Genomic DNA, 10,854 nt, shown 5'->3' on the forward strand with positions numbered 1-10,854 from the left:
CCCTTCTGCGATCCAAGGCAGCTGCTGATAACCATAGTCTTGCCATGCCAATCTCTCCCCACGGCCCCCCGCCCGGATTTGTCAGTAGCTCCAAAAGCCGATGGCTATGGGTTGGGCATTGCATATTTTTTTTATTAAAGCATAGAAAATCAAAGCCTTACATTTTCCATGTGAAGGCATGACATATCTATGTATGATTATTTCAGCACACCACCCTAGCAATGTTCAGCCCTTTTATTCACAATGACTGGTATTCTCTCCATCTTTAGCTGACAAAGAATGGTACAGTAGAATCGGAAGAAGCCGAAGGCCTCACCTTGGAGGATGTCTCGGATGAAGATATTGATGTAGATAATGTCGAAGTGGATGATTACTTCTTCCTTCAGCCGTTGCCAACAAAGAGACGTAGAGCTCTTCTCCGAGCAGCCGGGGTCCATCGCATTGATGCTGAAGAGAAGCAGGAGCTCCGAGCCATCCGTGTCTCCAGAGAGGAATGTGGGTGTGACTGTCGGATCTTCTGTGATCCGGAAGTTTGTCCATGCAGTCAGGCTGGGATCAAATGTCAGGTGAGGACTAACGTTGTGTTTGCTGGTGACGCTGTGGGATATGTATGTTAGACGTGTAAAGTTATGGAATCTGATTCAAACCTATTGACACATTACCCTCCTGTAAGCTTGATATGTGTTATGTTTCAGGTTGTGAAAATGATAAATTAAGAGTAAGACAAACAGAACGGTGAGAGAGGGGAGGATAGGGAAGCACTGGGGGGAAAAACATTCCTGGCTCCTATAAGAGGCACACCCTGGGTAAGGGGTCCCCCCCCCCCAAACTGTCCTGGGACATGAATGTGAATGAGCTCACCATTGATCTGATAGCAGGAGGAGGACTTATCCTCATCACTTGCTTCTCTTTACCACAACTGATGCTTTTTATTTTGGAACAACTGCCCAATAAGGTTTCATGTTTCCCCTAGCAACAAATGAGATTTAATATTCTTCAAAACTTTGCATAACTAATAATGAAGTCTGTTAACTAAGCAGAAGTTTCCCATTTACAGTGATTAGCAACTAATTGTTTGTTTCACTTCTGTTTATCCATTTGTTCCTTATACACATGAAGTCTCTTACAGAATTCCTTCCTTTGTCTTCTCCTGCACTTACAGGTGGATCGTATGTCCTTTCCATGTGGATGTTCTCGGGATGGCTGCAATAATATAGCTGGCAGGATAGAATTTAACCCTATACGTGTACGGACCCATTATCTTCATACGATCATGAAACTTGAGCTGGAAAATAAGCGCCAGCAGCCACGACCTCCACCCCTAGAAGAGGAGCTTCCTCATGCCTCTTTTGATGTCCATCCTCATCAAGAGACACAGGACTTCCATGAATTCATTGCTGAGAACTATCACCTGGAGAACGAGGCTGCTGTTAGACACCTGCAAAGTGCGGAGGAGCGCCAGAGGCTCTTGGATGAGGGTGATGAGGCTTCTTCTAGTGGTTCTAGTCTCAGCCTGGACTCGAGTGTGGAGTCTCTAGATGTATGTCTTCTGGAGACTCCTATCTCACTGCCACCTTCCACCTGCCATTCCTCCACCAATCCTGTTTTGTTGTCCTCTAGCTCTTCTGTCCTCTGTTATACTGATGAGGACTCTGGGAGACCAGCCACCCCACCGGATTATACTGATGGAAATTTGTCCATTTACAGTTCACCAGGATTAGACACAGGGTCAGACATGACAGAATCTGTTCACTCTGAGGCTAGTGAACCGAGTGGCCCTGGGAAGGTTAACGCGGAGGTTTGCACTATAATGACCCCCTGCTCTAAAGAGGTGGCCCCATCCTCTGAGCCTGGGGACAATGCCTCTGACTTGGCATCTCAGACTAATGGGCCTCTAGGCACCTGCATAAGTGAAGGGGGGAAGCTGCAAGAAGATCCTGTGAGCCAAACCTCCTGGTCAGGCCAGCCTTTTTCTGCAGATAAAAACCTGACCGCCTGACACTTTTGGCAAAGATTTTGCACATGCCACTCCCAACTTACCCCCTCCACTTATAACCCCATGATTCCCTCATCTTACTAAGTGCACCTGTGAATGAAATCTATTTATACAGGCCTTGTCCTACTTTACTAAGGTCCATTTTTGTTATGAGGAAGAAAAAAACAATCACTCCATTTGTGAGACTATAAAAAACCCATCGCCCTATTATTTTTTTGTTCTCTTGCAAGAGCAAATATGACTTGTACAAGTAACTCTCGAGTAGCCAATCGATGATTTCGGCTCACTTGGCTGTGACTAGGTCTGGTTAATAGGCATTGACCTTTTTTTCTGGGTTTTGTTGCAATATTTCCCCTGCAATCATTTTAGGTACATTTGGCCTGGTTGCCGCAACTTGAAACTCTGTTCGGAAAATTACAGCTGTGCAGATGTAGATGTATTTATGGCTCAAAAATGTGGTCCGCTGCTTGTTTCTGACTTTTTAGGATTGATCTATCCCGGAGCCATTTGTTTAACCCTTAGACAGCCTTTACATAATTGGAGCCTACGTGTAAATGAAGAAAACCTGCCCAGGTAGTATGGTGCTATTGAGTAGGGTCACAGTACGGAGAAGCTGCGCTGCCTTTTTTGTCCTATTTTTTTTAAAATATTTTTTTTTAATTGTCTTTTAAAGTTTCAAGTCCCAGTGCAGCTGCACTTTAACTTCAAGGCAAGTCTTCAAAACAGGACTGACCTACAGGACTCTCCTCTACTTTATAAAGCTGCTAATCTCTCCACCTGGACAATACATGGGGACTTGTGATGTTCTCTAACGTGCTAGTCCATCCGGATTTACGGTATCCATTTCAAGCGGTGACCCCATTCACTAGGGGGTTGGTGCCGATGTGTAAACAAGCAGTATGTATAGTTTTTTTTTTTTAACAAAAAAATTAGGTTTTTAAATTGAATTATTGTGTTAAATTATGAAACTAGAGAGACGGATACAGAATATTTATGTCCAGTCCAACCTTACGGTCCTAACATTAAGAGGACTCCAAACTATCGTTCAGTTTGGGTCACAACTGGTTATAATAAATGTTGCCACCTACAGCTAGGATGGTAAAGAGTTTTGGTCTTAGTGTGATTTTTTTAAATTTTTTTTTACTAATAGGTCATGTTTTTTTTTTTCCCCCAAATTTTTGGATTTCCTTTTTTAAATGTAGAATTGGACGTGTTCCAAAATATCTTTGCAATGAGACGGTTCTGGAAATAATTGCAATTCTGTAACGAATATATATTTCATAATGTCACATTCCTCTTGTTCTATGATATGTCACTTCTACATTGTCCCTCTGTAGTCGTGATATCAGTGCGGATTATACATTGTAGCTAGTGGAGGGTCCTATCCGGGACACACATTTTCCATCACCACCAAATGTTATTTATCTGAACAGGTCATCACCAGAAAGGATGTTGTTTTTGCATTATCTAAGTAAAAAAAATTAAGATTTTCATCTATTTCCATTGAGCGTTTAAGCACCATTGTCATCACTTTAATACTATCACACTCCACTGAGGCGTCTATTGATGTAGTACATGTGGCCTCTAAGGTCCTGTACATGTAATAATCCTGTGGCTGCAACTTCTAGTTCTCTCTTAACAGTAACATCAAGTTTTGCACATTTCATGGTCCTATCACGTTATATACACTACAACAAATTCTAGCATCTGTTCATCTGCTTTAGATATCTGTCTATATATGTTCTGCTCCATAATTTCCATTTTCTTTGTATTCTTTGGTCTAAGCACACACAAGACAGACTTTGGTATTTGCAGGAAAGGAAAGTGTTTCTGCAGCATATGAAATGGGCTCGTCCAGAATTTATTTACAACTATTACAGGGTCAGGGGTCAACATGCTGGTCAGTTGGGTTTCCCCAATTGATTGTGAGAATAGGGATCACATTGCTCTATATGACTGAAGTTGCATCCACACTGTATATGGGAGCGCCATAGAGGATGAGTGACAGGCCGTGTGATTGTGTATACAGGCAGTTCCTGGCTTAAAGGGGTTTTCCCACTCAGACAAGTAAGGCCCCATCTCGTGGATAGGGCCTATCTTGCTGATCAGTGGGGGGCTTAGTGATGAGGCCCCCGCAGATCGCAAAAATGGAGCCGACGGCCGGACACGATCGTTCTGCTCCATTAATCTCTATGGAGCTGACGGAGATCACCGAGCGCGGCGCTCTGCAATTTCCGTCAGCTCCATAGAGATTATCCCAAACTAGTACAGCGCAAAATTTAAAAAAAACAATTATCACTAAAAAAAATAAAATTGTATAAAATATACCTGTTCTGACCTACAACTTAAGAACAAACCTAAAGAACTCATCCTGTATGTTACGCGGGGACGGCCTGTACTGGTGATTAGATGGATTCCCACTGATAAGAATGTTATAACATCAAAACTTGGGCCAACCTCTTTAAAGGGACCTTCCAAGCAATGATTCGGGGCCTGAGTAAATATGACTTGGAAAGTGTGTTTGGTGGTTAGCTATTTCTTGTCATGTTCCACCTCTCCTTCTCTTTTATGAATCATAACGCAATGCCTGGAGTGTTCCTTTAATGTGCAGATAATCCTATAATTGATATATTAAAGGGGTTGGCCACTTTACCTTGTGTTTTTTAATGTGGGGGGCAGGATATTAGGTTATTTACTAATCTAAATCTAATAAAAGTTCTGCTCCACTTTCTTGATATGTAAAGTGAAGCCTCCTGTCTTTTACCTCATCAGCCAGACATTCCTGTCCATAAAATGGCCGCAGATGGAGGGTCATGTGATCTCTGTCCACAATCGCCCTGCCAGGAGCTTGATCTTATATTCATGAATAGTAGAAGGCCCTGGCAGGGTGATTGAGGGTCATGTGATCTCTAACTGTCCATGAACAATCTGCGGCCATTTTATGGACAGGAATGTCTGGCTGTTGAGGTCTAAGACCAAAGGCTTCACTTTATCTATTAAAAGTAGTTCTCTGCTTTCTTGATATGTAAACAGGCAGTCCCCTACTTAAGAACACCCGACTTACAGACGACCCCTAGTTACAAACGGCCACTGGATGTTGGTAATTTACTGTACTTTATCCTCCGGCTACAATAAACAGCTGTAACAGTTATCACGGGCATCTAGAAGTTAAGTTTTATCGTTAATCCTGGTTCTTATGACAACCCAACATTTTTAAAATCCAATTGTCACAGAGACCAAAAAAAAAATTGGTTGACGTTACAAAATACTGTTATAAAATAATAAAATACAGTTCCGACTTACATACAATGGCAGTGATTCCCGTAGGGATTTCTGCCCCCATGTGGGAGATATCTGTACAGAGATTGTATAATGGAGTAGACCATAATAATGTGCTGCATTCTTACAGCCGTTCAGAGGATTAGGCTGGGAATCATTTCATCCCTGTGATGTTTTGTGGAAAGCTTTAATTGCGGCTATTTTTATTTGCTTCACGGTGTGGGGGAGGGAGACAAATTAGCATCTTACAATGAAGATGTCCGGCATTTATTCCAGTTTTAGTGCTCGGTAATACTCTGCGTCCTATACTCACCACCACTACTCCTGGAGGTAGACATGGTATGTTACCAGGACCTGGTACTGAAGGAGAGGGGTCTCCATTAGCCACTGATATGGAGTCTTTCCTATATGGTAATCGGGATTAATTACTATTAACCTCTGAGAAAAGATAGTTTCACACAGCACAGCCATATTTGTTGACTGCAGGTTATAGATCATTCCTCTAAGCCGTAGTCTACAACCTATGGAGTCCCAGGGTATGTTAAGATCACAGAGCAAGATGGAGCTGCTTCAGAACATCTTCTGATGGGACCAGGTTCTAAAATGGTAATGCCAGGGCCCATGATGCTCAGCAGCATACCCATCCACAGACTTTAATGCTTTAGCCAAGGGGGGGTAAAATAACCTATGAGCCCGTACTGATGTGTCCTGTGTATAGGGGGAGGGGGCGAGTCCTTTGGTTTGGTCACTTATATACATTTCTGCTCTATAAGCTTCAGATTTATTGTATTCATGAAGTATACAGTACTATCCATTCATTACACCAATGACTTTTGTTAGAGTTCCGGGTAATTGTATGGAAAGAAGAGCCAACTATTTTGGTTGTCCAAAATTTGGAAACACTATGGGATCTCATTACATTGGGATCTTATGGAGACTGACCTGGCATTGTGCCATTTTAATGTACATTGAGACTTTAGGTGGAATTGGGGAAATGTACAGATGGATTTCTGTGTCACACTTGTCTATATACAGTATGTGGTATTGCGGATTATCCCAATTTTAGTTGTTTCTGGAGCAGAAAGATAAAAAAAGCAAATCCAGGAAACCTGTGTGTATGTAAAACTGGTACCATCCGTCATGTCCATGGAAGCGGCAATCCCCTAACAGTATGAACGTGTAGACCCCCGGCTATAATGATTAATGGTACTGTATAGTGACAGCTCAGCAGTCCAGGTACTGGAGCAGTTATTAATAGCAAGTTTATGACTAAAGCTCGATGATTCAGCTCCATGTCACTCCAGGCCAGTAAGATACTGAATGGTCGCATTTGCAGGATGCATTACAATGAACCAGCAGTAGGTAAAGAATATGTGAGCTGCTGCACTGTGCCTGGCAGTAAAGGCAGCCTGTTCACGGTTTTCTAGATCTCTGCTTGCTGTCCTTCTATAGAAAGCTTTCTATGTTTACTTCCAGAGGATAGAAATCTGTTCATGGTCATGTGATGTCACACAGGTGCACAAGCCATTAGTATCAAACAGCCGATTACTGATATGGTGCACCTGTGTGACTTCACATGACCATGAACAGATTTCTATCCACTGGAAGTAAACATAAAAGCTTTCTATAGCAGAGATCTAGAAAACAGTGAGGAATGGATGCAGGAAGTATATTGGAAAAATATATAACTGTTCCTTACACAACCCAAATCAATTATTGCCTGAAAGTGCACAACCCCTTTTAAGGGGGTTGTCTGTCTAGTACAAATATTTTAAAATGTGCTCCTAATTGGGTTAAAAATCAACATTACTCGCCTCTCTTATCTCTGGCTCTCCCTTTAGGACCTTGTAGGGATCTACTGTTTGTTCTCTGCTTCCTGGTTTCTTTTGAATCGCAGGAAGTATGTGTTCAGCCAATCACATGTCTGGACCAGTGATTGGTGGAGCATATATTTCCTACAGGTCAAGATGGCACCCGGAGAAAGAGAGCATCAGGCACTAGAGAAGATGCAGAGGACAATCCATTTCATCACTGCATAGGTGTTGGTTAGGGACCATATCATTCCCCAATATAACTGAAAATTCAGTCTTGTGGGGGGGGGGGGGATTCTTTTGTTTCAAAAGAAGTAGAATGATGTAAAAGTAATATTTTAGCCGCAATTGTTTTCTTAAAAACTTCTACCTGTGCCATAACCACATGAAAAGACAAATCAATACCTTCACATATTGCATTGGTCAATAATGAGTAATAAAAATAAACTTCATCTCTTTAGAACATCGCTTTGCAGCAGCGCAGGGTTTGTTCTCTTCATGTCGTGTATTCAAGTCTTTGGGGTTAATATTGACTGTGAGCCCCAGGAAGGAGCCATAAAGTTCTGCGGTGCAAGTCAGAAAGCTGCTGCTTCTATGGAGTAGTCTCCATGTACTGAGCTACACCATGTAGATGAGGGCAGGGTCATCAATTACCTTTCATCCAATCAAAACCCACCATTGTATGTTTTACATGATTAGGATTGATGATCTAAAGGGCAATCTTCTTCAAGGTTTGCTTCTATCAAAGCACAATCTTGGGTCCACTACAGATATTTGTGCTATGAATCTCATAGTTTAGGCCATGGGGCCTCTGTTTTGTGTGAGGGGTGTCTTACTGCACAGGTTATTAAATTGTCTTGTAAGAGGTTTTGCTTATTGCAAATTCCTAATTTTATTTTCCCTGCGCAACCTGATGCAAAGGATTTATTATTATTTTCTAAGGTGGTTGTGATAAATGTAAATGATAAAGTATAGTTCTACAGCAATACTGTATATCACCAGCCTGTTACACGTAGCAGGATATTTAGGTTTATAACCTTATGCGACTCTAGCCTCGGTAAGCTAAATAAAAAAAAACAAAAAACACTCTGCTTGGTTGCAAATGGTACTGCGAGTGGCGCCATCTTTACACTTGCAGTGCATTTACTTGGCTCCATACTGTTTACCTATTAGGTTGTTAGGTGGAACCTCACCATGGCTGCTTTGTCTTTACACGTATAATGCTAGATGGACGACAATCCAATCAATCCTAGTCACAATGGCTTAATGCTACACTACAGAAGGCATTATATATAGATCTATATTCTGGAAGTTTATGGTGTAGAAATCTCCACCCCAGCATATTGGCTGGCTTGTATCTACCTGTCCAGGGTCTCGGCAGTATGATGTGTGTGCCTGACTTATACTTGAAATAGCTGTTACTAAAGTGAACTATTTGTTTTATTGAAAGAAAAATCACATAAATGTGCTATAAAAGATTAATACATGGCTTGCACACAAAGAATAATATGTTGCTAGGGCAGCGTGCAAGAATGTTATACTGTATAGAGTGCTATGTATTGTAAGAACAAGATGTAAAGAGATGTATACGTGGCAATCAATGCATAGTTTTATATGGCCACACTACGGTGCAGAGAGCTCTAACCAGAACAGCAGGGTGGTCACACGTGTACAAAACTATGTCCATAAGAATTTCAAGTCCATTACATGGGATTTATGTCGTTTTGGGTGTTTTGACTTTTTGGTTCCTCTATATCCCCTTGTTCATTGCCCATCAGGTGTCTGCATTGTGTAGATCTCCTGCTGATCTTATTTTGATGTGATGGGGGCAAAGCCCTATACCGCCACCTTGTGGGAGACATCATGAAATACGTCTAACGTAAAATAGGACTCTGTTTACACGATGTCACAAAGGTTTAATTTTGTAGTGTTAGCTTATTCTTCTTCCCCAGCTCTCCTGTTTACTCGTGTAACTCATTCTCCATTTCTCTAATCCACTTCCTTTCTTTTGAAACTGTACACAAGTTTATTATTTCCTTGTAAATTCAAAGCTTGCCATGTTTCCCCCGCATTCTCATTTTGCGTTTCTAGGATTTCTGAATTGTGACAATTCTGTATTTAAAATAATATTTAAATGTAAAAATAAATAATTATGATCAAACCGCAGCGACTCAGACTGGTTGTTCTTGCATGAAATCGCAGACAGATGTGGAAATCAAATGTCCTTCATCTTTACCTGTCACCGACTCTCTTTATGATACGCACAGATCAGGAATACGCTACAACATATAACCATCTACAAACATTCATCATGTCTTCCTGCACCAGAAGCCTCCACAACTTGACTTTTCTGTTTCAGGCAGACCCTTGTGAAGTGACTAAAACATGTCCAGTTATCCATTTCCCAGCTGAGAAAAGCCATGTGTAACCTGAGATCCCCCCCCCCCCCCCCCTCCTACACGCAAACCTGTCTATGGAATAGGAAAACTACCTTGAATATGACCTTGAAGGGAACTTACCATATTATACCCTATTAAACGACCTAGGCCAATGGTGGTGAACCTGTGGCACTCAGAGCCCTCTCTGTGGGCACCCAGACAATCACCCAGCACAAAGTTCAGCATTCAGGACTCAAGACCTCGTCCTGCAGTCACAGGAAGCCCAGGACGTACCACGTTCAGCACTCAGTCGCCATCACTGACCTAGGCCATAGCTGAGAAAATCCAAGAATACTAAACTTTTGTCCTGTGTGATAGACTGAAAGGGGGGTTTTTCTTTTGAGTCTGTGAATACAGAAGTGTCAGAAAAGAGATGTTCTGAATACTGCCCTCTGCCTTTTGATGGTAGGTGCTGATCACTGCATTGGGTCTCCGGCTGTCAGACACTAGGGAGAAGGTAGAAGCGGTTTATTACGGTTTCTGCCTTCTCTTTTTTTTCTTCACTAGATAGCATTGAGGTAGTGCTATTAAGTGAATATGTCAGCCAGCACAGCCGCTAGATCTGAAAGAGTTAAGCTGAGCTGCTGTGTCTAATCAAACCTAGTACAGCTCTGCTCCCACAGGGGGCGTTGTCTCCTGTGAGGGTGCATTCAGACAGCTGTGCGCCCATCCGGACCATATCCGAGGTGGGAGGGGTGAGCGCTCAATAGGCAGACGGGCGGTTGTACTGCAAGTCTGACGAGATATGGCACATGTCCTATATTTTGCAGCACAGTCGCTCAACTCAGTCACAGTAACAAGAGCCAAAGACTTATATTGGGGCTGTGATCGCTCACTGCAGCCATCTGAATAAGCCCAGTTACAGTCCTCCGTGCCTTTTTTTTAACGTCACCATAAAATGTCCTTTTCAGGCCTCGTCGTTAAGGGCTTGTGGATGCACATACATTTGTGAGGCCTCAGGCCCAATTCACACTTGGGTCTGAGCCTTGTGTTACCCTGTTTAAGAAGAGCATAACAGAGACTAAAAACAAAAAGGTGGTCAGAAGGATCATTCACCTTCCGTTCCCCATAGACTTTAATGGACCTTCCCCTATCTACAGTTGTGCATCCATTATTAATAAGGGGGGGAGGAGAGTAGGTTATTTTTCTGCTATGTATAATTTAATCAGTAATGATATCTGCCAATTCTGCTGCACTGAACATACCTTCTTGTCTTCATTAGATCAAAGGTTACCATGCAATACCAACCAATAGTAAAATAAGATGAAGTTGCTGTAATTGTCCCATTTTACGTTTCATGTATTTTTTTTTTTTATATATTTTTTTTTTT

General features: G+C 42.0%; 1 protein-coding gene across 2 annotated transcripts in view; it reads left to right on the forward strand.

Moving 5' to 3' along the window:
- CSRNP2 (cysteine and serine rich nuclear protein 2) overlaps positions 1–9,247 on the forward strand; it is a 32,003-nt gene extending 22,756 nt beyond the window's left edge. For both annotated transcript variants that reach the window (XM_072134799.1, XM_072134798.1), the window contains 2 exons: positions 270–566; positions 1,163–9,247. In XM_072134799.1, coding sequence (XP_071990900.1) covers positions 270–566; positions 1,163–1,999 — 1,134 coding nt within the window. In that variant the 3' untranslated portion in view covers positions 2,000–9,247. The remainder of the gene's footprint in view (positions 1–269; positions 567–1,162) is intronic.
- The last annotated feature ends 1,607 nt before the right edge of the window (positions 9,248–10,854 follow it).

The sequence above is a fragment of the Engystomops pustulosus genome, chromosome 2 (assembly GCF_040894005.1).
Source record: "Engystomops pustulosus chromosome 2, aEngPut4.maternal, whole genome shotgun sequence".
NCBI classification, from domain to species: Eukaryota; Metazoa; Chordata; class Amphibia; order Anura; family Leptodactylidae; genus Engystomops; species Engystomops pustulosus.